The following is a 17,386-nucleotide window of genomic DNA, read 5'->3' on the forward strand; positions in this document are numbered from 1 at the left end:
TATAGAACCAGTGGAATTGGCCATCATCTCTAACATGGAATGGCCTTGTCGATTTTGAACTCCAGTATAGCTCCGGCAATTATGTCCTGGCCAAGTAACAGATTAGACCAGTCAAAAACGATGTCTGTCTGCCTGCAGTTTGTGCAACACACATGCCAACCAGGTCACCGGTTGGATCCAGGGAGGTTTACTACTGTACTTGAATTTATTGGTTTGCTTCTCAAATGCAACCGGGTGCATTAGCATAGACAGTAGACCTTTTCTTCAAGAATTGTCTTTTATAGCATCAATTATGTTTTTGTTGCACCATATATGCATCCCTCTGCAATTTATTCCTATCCTATTTCTGTGACTTTAACAAGAATACAAATCAGATTTGTATAAATACCAGGCTTCTCAAAAAGATGATTCATGTTCAGTTTTTTTCCATTTGTCCCATTTCCTGTAGTGTGTGTCTATTTCTTGTAAATATGCTTCGTTATGCGAGGTGACACAAATCCTCTTTCTTGTACTCAGCCAGTGGTTAGCTTAAAAAGAAACACGCGGATGGCTAACACGTTTATATGAAATTAGATGCCACATGCCTTCAGGCTCAATCCCTTTACAGCAGAAACAAAAGGACTGTCTCCTCTGTGTGTGTGTGTGTGTGTGTGTGTGTCAGTGTGTGTGTGTGTGTGTGTGTGTGTGTATGTGTGTGTGTGTGTGTGTGTGTGAGTGAGTAAAACACCAAGACCATACTGACAGCCACTTCTCTTTCTGCAACGTCTGCCAACCAGCAGCAGTCATAACTTATCCCATTACACTGATGCTTGAGACGTCCAGGCCAAACATTTTATCATACATATTATTGGGAGTTTCTCATTTAAGAGACGCCACTCTCGGTCCTTATCCACTTAGATACTCTGCAGCTTCACTGGAGGTCATTTGTTCAACTTCTATCAGGGCTGCATCCAATGACATGGACCATAATAAATTAATGGAGTCGACAAGCAGAGTAAAGTAACTAAAGATGATTTGAATCTTTTATGAAACAAAGTTGACAGAAAGACTACCTAAACGTCAACGAGTTTAAGAGTTTGCTCTTGTAGAAAGGGGCACGTGTTTTTCAGTTCAGAATACCAATAAGCCAGTGCTAAAAATACATTTCCCACAATGTATAGATCATACAGTTATGATGTAGAAGTTGAAGAGATGATTAAAAAAACTATTTTCAGAAATCTTGCTCAAAAATGGTAAAGAAAGACCCACTGTATGAGGGAACCTGTGAATGGCGTCTCATTAAGTGTCCCCCGCTGAGAAGCCTCTGCCTCTCCTTTTTGTGGAAAGTACCTTTTTTACATTAAATTTTAATTAAAGATGTACAGCCATCTGAACAGTCAATGGCTTGAAATAACTGTGAAATAGATGTTTGAACTTATGGAGAAAAGCTAATAAAGGGCATATTATTGCTTTTCCCATGGAATTTTTGCGAGAAAAGGAGAGGGAGACGGAGAGAAAAAAAGATTCCTTGTTTCATTACAAATGTCATTTTAACTACAATGTGCCTGTCAATCAAACATCAAGACTACAAGACGCTCATAGCACCTGCTGAGCCACCTTCTGTAGTTACCATACCTGTCATCCACCTCTTCCTCCTCCTTCATTCTGTTCTTCTGAATGTCCCCACAAATCTTTCCACCAATGAGAAGCATAATAGTATTAGAGAAAGGTTTGTCTCCACTCTGTTTCCGAGAAGTAGGCCGGATCTGTTCAAATGACAGACCTGCTTGTTTCTACAAACCAGCACTTTTGCCTGCAGACATGGTTTGACTCAGCATCTGTCAACGTTTTTGATATCTATGAATAGACACAAACTAAAATAGAATGTTTTGCGTCATGAAACTGTGTAGGAAGACGAGGATCATTTAATGTCTGAGTGCTACACATGATTAACATGTTTAATGCACTGCATTTGTTCAATAAAGGTGAAATTATTAAAGTGTAGAGTTTTTAGAGCTGTCTGCAAACACTGGTGCATCGCTCTACTCTAAACAAAAGAAGTGAAATTAGTTAAGTGTTAGTGTGCTGTTTCTTTTGTGAAAGCATGCATTTTGGACAGATACTGCCTTACATATGGTTTAATGCTATATATTGTATACAGATCATACATATTCCATTTGAAAAATGAGATGGAGTCCACATTGGTTAACAATATGACTGTGGCACAATGCATTATCGATCACAATGTCAGTGTTGTAATGTAAGCAATTCATTAAGTGCTTGCTTTTGTGTTGGCCTTCATTGTCCTGACAAAGGTAGAATACTAATGGAGCTAAATCTGCAGTGGTCATGTGAGATTTAGAGATTTAGTGATTTCCCTGGCTTCAGCTTGAACAGTGAGATGGGCATCTCTCCCTCCATCAAAAAAATGGATCACTGTCAGATCTCATGTGGAATATTAGCCTATCATAATCCACCAATTAGTCCAAGAATCCACCTGTACTGAGACTGTTCAGCTGAAGCTGCTGCCAGATGAAATGATCCACCTACACATCAGCAGACCTGTAATTTTGTGCTTCAGTGCTCGAGTTGGATGAGATCTTAGATAAATATGCAAATGGTGTGAGAGACGATTGCCCATCATTGCTGTAATTGTTGATTGTAACATATGGCTCAGTGCTTCTCCCTAGAGCCAACTCTCTCCTTGTTCTTGTGTAACAAATCTTATTTTTTTCTAATTTCGGATTTTTTCTCTCCTTATCGTTCTCTCTGTCTCTTTCTTTCTCTCCTCTACCCCTCTCTGTCCTCTGTTGCCCTCCACAGGTGCTTCCCAGCATATTGCAGAAGCATTGCTGTATCCTCCCAGACAGAAACACAGGTAAGGACCACGTCCCCCCCAGCCAAACACACCTCTCACAGTGGGGAGAGTTTGAGAGAGGACAGGGGAAGACCCACCGACAGCCAGTAGTAGAGGGAGGGAAGTGTAGGGGGAATGTCATGTCTGTTTGTCTCTATGCTCTTCTTCCCAGGGTAGTATAGTTCACCTGACAGATGTTGACACAGTATGCTGGTGAAGAAATAGAATTTGGAGATACTACTCTCTGCCCGGGATGGCAAATGATTTGCGATTTCTGCCATGGTGGTTCTCCTCGTGGAAATGCCTTGAATAATGACAGTAGCCAGCGATTTTTGACATGACATTTGGGCAGCTTTATGTGGATAGCTGTAATTCCAGTTTAAAAGAGCAACCGTGTCTGCAGCCCTTGGTGTGGGCCTGCAGTCCTCTCCTTCAGGAGAGGTGACCTAATCCTCAACTGTGTGCTGCGCAAGGTAACAGGATGTTGCTGTGCTCTGTGCTCTACCTACACTGCCTCTGCGTTTGACAAGCTGCTTCACATCCTTGCAGGTGTGAAGAGGTGGCTGATGAAATTGAAGAGCAGGGAGATATACTCAGGTACTCTGGCCCCCCTATGAAGGTTATCTATGAACCCCCCTCTCCTCCCTCCTCACCCCCCAAATTACTTTTCTCTCTGTGCTTTGGTTGTTCAGGGCTATAACCTTATCACCAAAGCCATTCATTTCACAAAGCATAAACACTTTACTGTATTACCATCTACCATCTGCACAGCACTGACTTCATACCCCTTGAAAAACATAGATTCTTTGGATTTGATAGTTGTTGAACCTGGTTTTATTTTGTGCTGATTTGGTATCTTACTGATGTTTTATAGAATGGTATGGTACTGAAACATCAAGTCATGAAATGTCTGTAGATATAGGTGTTAGCTTGTTCTCTGAAAGATAATTGGTTTGTCCTCTAAAAGTAGACATTAGTTATCTTTCCACTGATTAGGGCACGTAATAAGATTATTGTTGCTCTGTTGGTTAGTAATGACAAGCACCTCACCTCTGATCAGTGCTAGTCCCTGCTGTGCTACTAGTCCCGTAGCAACACACTTCAACCACTCCCCTTCACCTCCAAGAACAACAATCTCACCTGAGCCTTGATTGGCTATGACCACATTTCCCCTGTCATCTATGGCAATTCCCCTTGGCTGGACAACCCTCTGCGCCAGCCCCCTTCTCCATAAAAGGCAGCCAGAGCTGTCATAGAGGTGTACAGAGTCTTCAGTGGACACTGCCACCCTATACTTCTGGTCACAGGCCACCAGACTGGGCCACCTGAGACCCCCAACAAGGGTTTGAAGCTGTAGCACCGTCCCTGTGGTCCAGTCTAAGGTCAGGACGGTCACCTCTCCCTCCTCACAGTGGTCAGTGACGGTCATCTGGCCGCCCACGTTGACCGCAACCCCAAACGGCCTCTGCCAACCTGACCGGAGGATGAACAGCTTTGTGCCATCACGGGCATGAACCGACACACATTTCTGCGTGGGTAATGCCAGGACAACCAGGTACCCTCGACTTGAGACCGCCACGCCTGCGGGTGTGCCTACTGACCCCTCAGACAACCCGAAGGTTGATCCCTCATCCGTGCTCTCAAATGATCCTCTCTGGTTCCCTTGTGAATCTAGCACCCTCACCCTCACTCCCTGCCTCCCGGCTTCGGTGACAAATATCGTACCGTCACTACAAGCAGCTACCCCCACAGAGAAAGACACAGAACCATCTCTCTCACCTCCACCGGGTCTCTGAACATCTTCACCCGTCGCTTCCTGTTCTCCCAAACTGGTGCTCAGAGTGTCACAACGATTCTCGATACCAGTGCCACACGAAGACGCTCCATCGCTCAATTCGACTGGACTATGAGAACCAGCTTCCTCTGTTTGTGGGACAGGAGGACATGGTGGAGAGGTCTTCATGGTTCCTCTTCTCATGCGACCAGCCTCCTCCAGTCCCCTCAGTGTCACCCTCTGGGACAGGAGCTCCACGTCACTCGTGTCCCTCACCAGAGGGTCCAGGGACAGACGCAGGGTCCGCAGTTGGCGCCTCTCGGCCAGCAGGTCTAGTATGGTCTCATCCAGGAGGACGGTCTTCTCCCTGCAGTAACGTAAAGCCGAGCGGAGCCTGGCGCGGAAGAGAGCGGCGGCGGATTGGACGTTTTCCACCATGTGGGCGGGGGCATGGGACATATGGTGGAGAGCACAGCAAGGGCACAGCAACCTTGATGAGAGAGAGAGCAGAAGAGAGAGAGAGAGAGAGCGAGCATGAGAGAGAGAGAGAGAGAGAGAGAGAGAGAGAGAGAGAGAAGGAAATAAATAGACAGAGTGAAGGGAGACCACTTGGAAGCTTTGAACCATTTGAAAAGGAAAAACTCACATAGGATGTAGTCCAGAGCAGAGCTATGGTGCCTGACTATTTATTTTTGCACATTTTGATGAAAGCTTTAGAATGAATGAATGTATGTTTTCTGAATCTGGGGCGAGGAATAACAGTAATTCACAAGGGGTTGGATAGCTTTTGTCATTTGTTAGAACAGGTGACAATATGAAAGTATAAATATGGTGCATTGTTTATTTGGCATCTGTGGCTGACGGAGTGGACGTTTATCATAACAATTGCTTATGAATATGGATGACTGGACAAGTGAGTCTCTCTCTTTTTCTCTGGGACTAAAGCACACAGGCTGATTAGAAAGAGTTTCTTTCTCACTCCTGCTCAGATCTCAGGCTTCAGGCTCTGAAGTGTGTGTGTGTGTGTGTGTGTGTGTGTCTGTGCCTTCGTCAGAGAAAGACAGTGAAAGAGAGACAGAGAAACTAAGATAGTATCAGAAAAAGAGAGAAAGGGCAAGACCTTACTCACATTTGTATTTCAAATACTTGGTTTGATCAAGCTTGTCAGGCACAATTGAAAACCAATGGATTAGTCCCAAAAGTGCAATCTCTGCATTCAAGGCAAGTTTAGCTAGGCACACCTCTGAAATTTCAAGTGTGTGTGTGTATATATGTGTGTATACAGTGTGTGTGTGTGTGTGTGTGTGTGTGTGTACAGTTTGGTGTGTACATACCTTTGCATGGTGTGTACACAGATGTGCCTAAAAACATTCATGTATATGTGTACCCTCGTGTACAATACCTGTGACAGATCATACAGAAGAACTTGAGCTTCTCATCGCCATGCCTCGCACAGAAAACATCCACCTTGGACACCTCTCCATCTCTCGACGCCAATCCGAGGAGGGCAAAATTATCAATCAGCTGAGTCACTCCCTCTTGCCCGATCACAGTCAACTGTCGACACGAGGGGCAAGGCAGGGGCAGCGCCCCACTCCGGGGGGTTTCCTGGTCCTCTGGCGGCCCCCCCGCCAGCCTTGCTATCTCCCCCAAGCAGCGGACACAGAAGGTGTGGCCGCAGCTCAACACCTTGGGCCGGCAGCATGCCGCGTCATAGCGCTCGGTGCAGACTGAGCAGGTGGATGCCAATTCAATGCAGATGGATGAACTCATGATGAGTACAGCCTGTCAGGTAGTCTGTGTTGGAGAAGATTGGACATCATTATTATATTCTCATTTTTGCATGTTATTCAGTTAGCAGACGCTTTTATCCAAAGTAATGAACAAATAGTGCGTCTAGAATTGTACAGCAGAATATACTTGACCTCAGTAAGCAGCACACGTCTGACTGAGCGCTCCGCTGCACCAGTTACTGGTCAGGAGGTTGAGGACGGAGATATAAACCGGGGTACTTATAAAATCATCCTCACCCTCTGGTTGGTTCAGTAGTGTGTAAGCTGCAAGGAGACAAGCTGTCTGACTGAATGCTGCTCTGAGTCCTTACAAGCCTTTATATAGTGGACTAGATCATGTGTGTAGAGACACACTTAGCCTGACAACCTGTCTATTTGTTTGACTTGTGGGACTGTAGATAGGGTGGGAGAAGAGGAACTTAACCAGGTAGTTAAACTACTCTTCTACACTCTCATGGATGTGTCCTGTAGGAAACACAGCAGTCAGAGATGGAGACGGGCCATTGTTTATGTTATCACCATAGCGACTAAGTCACCAAAAGCAAGCCCAGGCTTGTGTTCAGCATTGAGCAAGCTTTGTTTTCTGTAACTATGTTGTAGAGTGGACAGTGACTTGAACTTCTGACATCATGCATTCATGTAACTCCTGGTACACACGTAAACATGAATGTGTTCACCTAACAGTTTCATACAAAACCATCTATCTGTCTGTGTACTTCGAAGGTATTTGTTTGAGAGACGACATATTTGCTTGCTTTGTTTGTTAGAAGATAAGTGCGTGGAACTCTGCTAGTCATCCCAGTTATCCTATTCTAAGACAAACAAACAACAGTCATGCAGCTTATTTCACAAAAATATACACCCCGCCACACCCCCTACCAAGTCATTAGCCCCCAAACTACAATTGTGGCGGTGTTTTTGTTTATGACTTCAGCAGTGTGGTACAGTTTCCCACAAGGGGAGCTTGGAAACCCTGAGAGTTTGCGAATATATAATAATTGTGGTTGCATCTTGTTTCTATGGTGACTGAGCTGGTGATGTCAGCGGAGGTTAAGACTATATTGTGCCTGCTGTCAGTTCCAATCAACAAGAGCATCACTGAATTGACATTGGTAAACAGAGGCCCAAATTCCCAGAATCACAACAGGAGACTTGTTGATATTGTTGAATACTGGTTGTATTGTGAATTATTTGTGTGAAGAGTTACACTATGGAGAGGGTTATCAGGATGAATGTTGAAGTGTGTGTCCCCTCTTCATTTGAGTTGAGTGAGTGGCTCCCTCTACTGGACATACGTATGACTATATCATAACCAGCACAACCTCACTCTCTCTGACTCTCTGACACATACACACACAGTACACACCAACACACACTTCTGATTTCCAGAGGTTGCAGTGCACTCATACAACCTCATATGACCAAGGAGATGAGCTCCATGTCAGTAGCTTACGTTCTGTATGTCACCTGTGTTCTCCAGGTCTCCCACCGCACTGAGAGACTTGGGGAGCTGTGTGTGTATCCGTGTGCACACCCAAGGACTGCACAGACTCAATGCTTTGCCTATTAATAGCTTTTAATTAGCGTGTGAATATTTCACCATTGTATCACCATTTTTCATTACCATGCCTAATTTATGTAACCCGGTCCTCGTCTGAAATCCCGGCTCCTATCCTTTAATTTGAATTTACTTACAGCCCTTTGAACTGTCTCGGCTTTTATGCTGATATTGGGATATGGATATCCGATTGCGACACCAATCATTTCACAAGGGAAGCTTACTGCTATGGACATTGTTTACGTTCAAACAAAAGTTAATACGTAATCAGTTTTATCCACATGCTGTGCAATGGCATAGTCTACTGAAACACCTTGGGACATTGGGTTTGGAGCGACGTGATTGTTTTGCGTTCTGGATCCTCTGCCTCAATTTGTTTTGGGTGTCCCTTCACCGGTTCCCTAGAGCCCCCAAACCTTTGCACCACCTCTGCAGCACCACCCCAATCCAATTTCTCAAGGCCTGTTACCTTCCTGTCAGCTCCACTCTCCACCCCCTCCCTACCCTCACCACCTGAACAGTGAGGGCAGAGGACGGCTGGTTGGACGGAGGAAGGAGCCAAAGCTGGGAGGACAGGAGGAAGATGGAAGAAGATATTAGAGGGAGGGAAAGAACGAGGACAACCGGGGGATAGGGAAGAGAGGACAGAGAGGTGAAGAGAGAAGAGGGAGAGACAGAGAGAGGCAGAGAGAGAATCATGAGAGTTCATTTGAGGTCACTGGATTTTCTTTTCTTCTTACTTTCCTGTTATCTCAGCAACATCACTGCCTGGATGATTACATGTCTTGTGTCAATCACAGCCCCCCTTCACAGTGAGGTTTGACCCCTTTCCATCACACTCTGTCATTGTCAGATGAACCTCGACGTCGGCTGAACAGTCCTGTTCTCTTACAACCTAAAGACACCTGCAAAGCTGCACTTCTACAAAGATGTTTGACAGCCCACTACTTGTATATATGAAGAATGATATTGAGTCTTTTACTGTCTTAGTGGAGGTAGACTATTGTGAAGTACATAGCTAAATCTTCTCTAAGCTTCTTAAACATGGCAGGAGGTGTTTGTGAGCTGCAGGGATGCTCTTTACGATGATAGGCTTGGCAGAGCATCCAGCTCACTGTCAAGCACTCTCAGTAGATAGACACTACCTGCTGTTAGACTAGGATCAATACAAGAAGTATGAAACGTGGCAGTTGATTACCCATAAGCCTTTGCATACTTTTAAAGGAATTTCTCGTGGACACCGACACGTGGCCAGCATTGGTTAACTGTGTAACTGTGATTCTAGTGTATGGAAAGATAAGCAAAATGTGGCCTCTAAGTAGATGTATGCCAACATATGGCCAAAATTATGTGGACACCTGATCAGCACATCTGTATGAGCTTGTTTGACATCCCCTTCCAAAGCCATGTGCATTCATATTAACCCCATCCGTTGCGGCTATAACAGCAGCCACTCGTCTGGGAAGACTGTCCACATACTGGTGTGTTGTCTGTGGGAATTTGAGTCCCAACTCCATAAATGTCCATGATTTTGGAAGGAGAGGTTCAGCAAGCAGGTGTCTGTATACTGAGTCTATCTACTACTACAAGCAAATCATCATTAAAGATATTTGTATAACATATTTGGTGATAACTTGGATTTTCATATTGTTTTTTGTTAAATGGAGCGACAGTTAGTGCTAACCTATATTTTAGCTTTTAGCTCATTTAAGGTTCTGTTGCTATGGGTAACAAGTTGTGGCTGGTCCCCTGAAATCAAATATTTTGTGATTTCAGCCTTCATATATTCAATCTAGTTGGGAAGATATGGACAGATTGATAAAATAGGATAAGGTCAACCTCTTTGTGATCTCTTAAAGCCAGCACATGACATACAGGATGGGATGAATGAAGGAAAAAGAGGAGAAGAGAGGGAGGGTGACAGAGAGTAAGGAGAAAGATGGTTCACAACAGAATACTGCATATTTACTTTGATGACTCTCAGCTAGGCAGGCTTTGGCTCATCTCCCATTGGCAGAATCAGGCCAGGTAAAGGCTGCACCTCATCCCAGGAGAACAGCACTCCTTGGGGGATGAGGCACCATCAAGCCCCCTTATACATCCATGACTAACGCACCATCCACGCTGGTTACAGAATATCATCCACTCCATGTGTTCACTCTCCAGGTAATATACTGGGAACTACTCTAGATAATGTGCTGGTCCTCGGCAATAGGCCTGTAGTGCTAGATCTTCTTACATCACGTTCTCTCTGTCACATCAACCCCCACAATAAATCCCAGTGACACACGAGAATCAGCAGTTGCTACAATAGCCATTGTCTTCCAGGTAGTTCAGTTGTCTTTCTCTCACGCACATAGCACAAGCACGTATTGCATGCACACTCTAATGACCATACATTTCGATTGACATACTCTAATGACCATACGTTTAGAAAGGCACACACATACACACACATTCACACATCGTTGTCCTCCAACGCTCTAGATGGCAATCAGTGACAAAGCATGACTCTGACAGAACTTGTCTGCTACTGATGTCCTTCAGAGGCCTCTCCACTCTGTATGTTCACCATGCTGTCTCCAGGAGAGAGAGCGAGAGAGAGAGAGAGGGAGAGAGAGAGAGCGGGACAGGGAGGGAGAGAGAGCGAGAGAGAGAGAGAGAGAGAGAGAGAGAGAGAGAGAGAGAGAGAGGGACAGGGAGGGAGAGAGAAAAGGAGACCTCTCTCTTCTCTCTCTGTCTCACATTCTTAATCCCACCCTTTCTTGCTCCCTCTCTCCCTCTTTCTCTCTCTTTCTCTCTCGTTCTCTCTCTCTCTCTCTCTCTCTCTCTCTCTCTCTCTCTCTCTCTCTCTCTCTCTCTCTCTCTCTCTCACTCCCTTTCTTTCTCTCGCTTGCCCACTCTACCCTAACTCGCTGCTTCAGCCAAGTTCATAATGAGAGCTGCTGTAGGCTATCTCTGGCCTTCAGCCTGTTAAAGGCCCGTAGTTATAATTCCACAGAGCATGTGTCTGCCTCCTACTCTACAGCACAGCACAGCTGAGCACCCACCACCTCACCATCCCTCCCACCCCTCCACCACCTCAATGTTAACATCCACCTAACCTTGGAAAGCCAAACATTCCCCCACACCAATTTTCACTTGTGTAATAAAAACTTGTACTGCTAAACCTTAATAAAGTGTAACCCCATAGCGGCCCCTCGGAAACTAGAATCGTTTGACTACAGCTTTTGCTATGTAGTAACATAGTAGTTAATGTAATTTGTGTAGAGTGCCACTATTTAACAGAGATCAATTAAGATCCAGTACTAATCAAACAACAATGGTGCATTTGCACAGGCTTCGTCTGCCATTTCAGCTGTGTGTTTTGTAAACCAATGTGTGCCCGCGTGGCACTCATCTGTATACACAATAGGCACCCTTAGGTGTGCCCTGTGTGTCAGTCATGTGGACAAATGACACAGAAAGCGTCTCTGCGGGAACCCTGTACCAGCGTTGATTGACAGCGGCGTGAGCCAAATGGCATTGTGGCCCAGTGGGTTGTCTCCGTTTGTCACTGAGCTAATTTGCCAATGAGCTTTGATGTAATGCTGAGTCTCGCTGTTAAGAGGGGGGTGGAGAAAGGGAGCCCACTGAGGTGTAAGGAAGCTGGCATGGTGGGCAGGGAGCTGTTGTTCTGTGTGGAAGGTTGCACTGTGATTAGGGAGCTGTTGTTCTGCTGGACATGCACATGTGTACAAACTCAGACAGACAGACAGACAGACAGACAGACAGACAGACAGACAGACAGACAGACAGACAGACAGACAGACAGACAGACAGACAGACAGACAGACAGACAGACAGACAGACAGACAGACAGACAGACAGACAGACAGACAGACAGACAGACAGACAGACAGACAGACAGACAGACAGACAGACAGACAGACAGACAGACAGACAGACAGACAGACAGACAGACAGACAGTCAATGGGTCTTGCAATCTTCCTAGCTGGGGTGGCAACTATCCTAATGGTCATGGTAATGTGACAGATATACGGTCTGTTGGGGTTTTTACTCTCATCCTATGAGCTCCATCCTTCTACTTAGTTCTCAGACCACAGGGCTATCTGCAATCTCTCATTACAGTGGAGAAGCCTGTAGCGGAGAAGAAAGGAGCACAATGGAGTCCCTCATCACTCCATGCATGAGTCTACGAGTATGGATGACTTGACTGTTTGTCTAGAGAGGAGAGTTGGGGGGGGGGGGGGTGTTTGAGGATGAGAGAGAAATGAGAGATTGTGGGAGGCAGTGAAAGTGAGAAATAGACAGGGGAGGGGAGAGGGGTGTGTGCGGTTGTGTGATACAGAAAGACAGGCAGAGACAATGGCCTAAAGGACTGTTGTGTGTGGAGAGAAGCAGAAGTCTTCACATATTAGAACTGACTGAACTCCACACATAGAATTGACAGCCTCAATGTAATTTTAAGGCAAAATTGGGGGTTTCTAGTTGAGAGAGGAGGGTGATTGTGAAGCCTGAAGTCTGTTGACGGGTGTTTCTGAGAAGGCTAGAAAAGACTTCCAAACAAAGAAGCGTAGACACAATGTGTAAAGGTGATTTCATGAGAGTCTGTTGTCAAAGCTATATGAATGAAACTAATGGTCCAAAGTTTCATAGTTTGACTGTCATTTAACACCCTGTATAACTTTATATATACATTTGTTATGTATATATAAAGCAAGGAGACAAAACAGCAAGGAGACAAAACATCACATGCCATTGTGCTACAAAGTTTGTCTGCTAGCATGTTGTGCTGGCTAGCTATTTAAGCAGCCCCGCTCTTTACAGTCATTGGTTAAGAAAAAGCATCTCTGAAGTCAAAATACAAATCAAACAAAAGCATTGTTCAAGTAAAACTCTTCCTTCCTAGCAGTTGATGCGGTGTGCACTGTAATCCAGCATTCTGATGCTTCCTCTGAATCAACAAGGCCTGTGTTCATTTGGCGCAACCACAATACACACACTCCTCTTTGTAAGTGAGATCACACTTCACAGGCATACCCCATGCATTCCAGCATCTCAACTGTGTGTGTGTGTGTGTGTGTGTGTGTGTGTGTGTGTGTGTGTGTGTGGGGGGGGGTGGGTGTGTGTGTGTGTGTATGTGCTGGCCGGCAGCCTAGCTCATTACTTAGGCCCAGTTGGACAGGAGGCCTGAAGGAGGGTCAAAACAAGACCCCCAATCTCCCTCCCTCCCACTTGGTATTGTATTATGTTTCTCCCCTCTTTCTCTTCATCTGTCCCTCAGTAACTTTCTATCTCGGTCTCTATATCTCGGTCTCTCTCTGTCTCTCTTTATCTCTCTCTTCTGTCTTCTCCTTTTAAGGTCCTATTTCTGCTTCCCATGGTAATTCTGCACAGTTCTTCTATCGTTGCCGGTTGAGGCCGACCATGCATATTGATTTTACTGACATGGACATCTTACATTTACATTTACATTTATTCATTTAGCAGACGCTTTTATCCAAAGCGACTTCCAAGAGAGAGCTTTACAAAAGAGCATAGGTCACTGAACATAACAACGAGATAGTCCCAAACATTGCAAGCAGCCAAAACATGAAGCATACATTGTGAAAAAGCTAAACAAGTGCCAAAAGGGAAGACCCATAAGAGCATGTAGTTATACAAGTTAAAAATAAAACAACATGAACCACAAAAGTGCAGGACTGTACCTGTAAAAGAACAATCAACAGTAAAATATTACACAGCAAGTACAAGACTTAACTTCGTTATATCTAACCTACAATAGCAACAAGTCACTCAATAAGAGTCGTAGTGATCCTGGAGGAGACTAACAAATCCAGCCAAGCATTCTTAAGTGCCGTTGTACTCCCGGAACAAGTGCGTCTTGAGCCTTTTCTTGAAGGTGGGGAGACAGTCAGTGTCCCTGATGGAGCTGGGGAGCTGGTTCCACCATTGGGGCGCCAGGCAGGAGAAGAGCTTGTGTTGGGACCGGGCAGTCTTGAGCGGTGGGACCACCAGGCGGTTGTCTGAAGAAGACCGTAGGTGACGGGTGGGGGTGTAAGGTTGCAGGAGAGACTTGATGTAGATGGGTGCAGTCCCGTTCACTGCTCGGAAGGTCAGTACCAGGGTCTTGAATCTGATACGGGCGTTGATGGGTAGCCAGTGGAGGGAGATGAGGAGCGGGGTAACATGGGAGCGTCTGGGTAGATTGTAGACCAGGCGGGCCGCTGCATTCTGAATCCTCTGAAGAGGGCGGGTTGCACATGCTGGGAGACCAGCGAGCAGCGAGTTGCAGTAGTCCAACTTGGAGAGGACCAGTGCTTGGACTAGCAGCTGGGTGGAGTGCTCAGACAGGTATCTCCTGATCTTTCGGATGTTGTAGAGGGTGAATCTACAAGACCGGGAGACTGCGGCGATCTTGGCTTGTCTAAGTAGTACAGAGGAACATGCCAAGTTGTCAGACTCCCATAGCTCCCAGCATGGTCTCAGGAGAAAAGGTATGGGCTAATTAGACTATACTTTACTCTTGGAGCTTCTTACTTATAGAGAAGTATGCTGTATGCTGTATATCTGAAGGTATGGAATGTGTAATATGAGAGTTGCAGTTGCACTGTAGGGAAAATCTCTCTCTCTCTCTCTCTCTCTCTCTCTCTCTCTCTCTCTCTCTCTCTCTCTCTCTCTCTCTCTCTCTCTCTCTCTCTCTCTCTCTCTCTCTCTCTCTCTCTCTCTCTCTCTCTCTCTCTCTCTCTCTCTCTCTCTCTCTCTCTCTCTCTCTCTCTCTCTCTCTCTCTCTCTCTCTCTCTCTCTCTCTCTCTTCTTCCATCTCTCTCAGGCTCCCCTACAGCCCATCCATTTGTTGTTGGCAACACGTGGAGAGTTCATTGTGGTTTTCTGCCAACGCAGCAATTACTCAGAGTGTCACCATTCATTGCTCTCCTCATTATCATTGTGGCGGCCATGTTGAATGGACGGCGCTCGTTTAACAACCCCTCTCTCCTGACACCCCTTCTGGTCTAATTGATCTCTGGTTTGAGAGTGGTCTAACTCATCCTTTTTATACATCTCTCTCACTCTTCCTCTCTCTTGCCCTGCCTCTCTCTCTCTTTCTAACACACACAAACACACCCTCATAAAATAGTCCCATATTCCCCGCTTTGAAAATGGAACGTTTCTATTTTTAATGTCAGTGTTTTCATGCAGAGTTTGCTCGACAAATGTTACTTAATCAAATTTGTTTAATGTGTTCAAATGTGTGTGCTGGGGTGTTTGTCTCTAGGTAATATGACAGGGTCATTTCATACTTTAATCTGCAAGTCAACACCAGAACACCATCAAACAGACATGTTCTCTTCGTGTTATGTGGTTTCCAGGACACTGCCATGTTGAAGTCTCATTACCAACACATACTCATTTTTTCTTATTTTGTCTCCTTTTGATTTGATCAACTGCAGTATTTACTCATTATTTTATTCAAAATATAGACCTCTCTTCAGCTATGTTTTAATAATTTATTAAAACATAGCTTTTCTTATTTATGGGATGGCAATGAACTACCTTTCAGTGAATAATGTTCCTTTAAGAGACACTAAGAATCCGTCAATTCTATCCTGCTGTTGTTATCTGCTTTTAGCTAGCTGGGATATTATTTACTGGCGACTCATTGGCTTGACTACCCAAGGGACAGAGGTGATTGGTTGGGGAGTTAGTTGTTGTTGACAGGGATTGGTTACACAGCTATTTGACTCCTGTGTGAGATCCATAATTTTTTGGGGGGATTGCACTTTGGATCGACAGTACTGTTGTACTACCTAGACAAAACTGACAGACTTTATTCTGTTTGTTGGATGCAGAGATAAGGGGATCATCACAAGGGTTTAAACCTGTTACATTCTCTAGGAACACTCTGTTGACAGAAGGGCAGTGGTTATACTGGGGGTGACATTGATCCTTCTTTGTTTTTGTCAAATGTTTACCTTTCAGCTCATCACACATGTTTTTTTGACCCCCCCCCCCCTCCCCTCATATCCGTTTATCAAGCTTTGCTTTTGGAGCTCTCGGTAATTATTCTGTGTTTATTTGGGGAGATGAGGGCTGAAGGACTCACCAGGAATCCCCAGGCTCAGCTGGAATAGACTATCTGATGTGGAAGTTTGAGGAGAGGAGGAGGAGATGAGGAGCACAGTAAAGCCTCTGCACACATGGTACGCTATCAAGTTTCTAGTTTAGATGTTACTGTATGTGGGTCTGTCGGTGTAATGTGGATCTTTACGAACTGTGCTTTTATGTAAAATATGGATGTGGACCGTTCAGTATCCCCCCCCCCCCCCCCCTCTCTCTCTCTCTCTCTCTCTCTCTCTCTCGTTGGTGTACTGTATGTGTATACTGTACTGCTGGGAAGTCCTCTACTCTGATCCTCTATTCTCAGATGAAACATCAATTATTCATTTTTGTTCTTGAAGAACCGTAACAGTCTGAACAAACAGCCAGAGCCAGAGACACACCTTGAGGACAGACCCACAACCCTCATACACACACTGTCTCTTTCTCGTCCGTTGTCTCTCTCTTTCTGTCTCTCTGTTTCTATGTCTCTCGCAGACACATACACACACATTTGCTTTCTTTTTTCCTCTCCTATTCTGTCTCTGTCCCTCTATCTCTCTCAATTCAAACTAAATTCAATGGTCTCTCTCTTTCTCTCTCTCTCTCTTCCATGCACACATGCACACACAAACAGAGGCAGCTACGGTGTTCCAAACAGTGGAGCGGGCGGTAGAGGAAATGTGAAGTGACCTTCTGGTGTGTGTGTCAGCAACCCTGCCGAGTAATATCCCTCACCTGTTCTGATCCCTGGTCCCTTTGATAGAATGAGGTGGCAGGAAATGACCTCATGACCTGGCCTGCGTAACCTCATCTGAGGACTCAACACTATGACTCGGCGCACTTGTGTGTGCGCGTGTGTGCCTGCGTACGTACATGTGTGTGCAAGTGATTTTGTGAGCAACTGCATATGTGTGTCTATGTGTGGGTGTGTGTGTGTGAGAGAGAGTCCAAGAGAGAGAGAGAAAGAGAGAAGAGAGGAAGATAGAGGGAAGCTGTCAGAGAGAGAACTTGTGTGAGGTGGTGCAGTGAGGTTTATCACTACCTAACAAGATGAGGAGGCAGAGCACGGGGTGGGGTGAGGGTGGGGGTGGGGGTGCAGTGAATTCTGTGTTGCGGCTGGTGAGTCACAATTCCATTGAAATGCACTGTCATGCCATGTTTGCATTAACCAAAGTCATACCGTTCACATCAAAGCCCACCCCTGGGATATGGTAAATGTTGCTGTCAATAGTTGGGTTATAGACCAAATCCTTCCTGCCTTAAAGTGAACCAGCGCCTATGCTTGATTCAGTTGCATAAAGTCGGTTGGATGTAAAACCTG

The 17,386-nt window shown here is 45.3% G+C and overlaps 1 protein-coding gene across 3 annotated transcripts in view; it reads left to right on the forward strand.

Moving 5' to 3' along the window:
* dlgap2a (discs, large (Drosophila) homolog-associated protein 2a) overlaps nt 1-17,386 on the forward strand; it is a 122,952-nt gene that overhangs the window by 6,176 nt on the left and 99,390 nt on the right. For 2 of the 3 annotated variants that reach the window (XM_084683242.1, XM_084683238.1), the window contains exons 2-3: nt 2,803-2,857; nt 3,386-3,433. In XM_084683242.1, coding sequence (XP_084539368.1) covers nt 2,803-2,857; nt 3,386-3,433 — 103 coding nt within the window. The remainder of the gene's footprint in view (nt 1-2,802; nt 2,858-3,385; nt 3,434-17,386) is intronic. The other variant, XM_084683239.1, reaches the window with a different exon arrangement.

This window comes from Hypomesus nipponensis, chromosome 3, assembly GCF_054491055.1.
Source record: "Hypomesus nipponensis isolate SF chromosome 3, ASM5449105v1, whole genome shotgun sequence".
In the NCBI taxonomy this organism is placed as follows: domain Eukaryota; kingdom Metazoa; phylum Chordata; class Actinopteri; order Osmeriformes; family Osmeridae; genus Hypomesus; species Hypomesus nipponensis.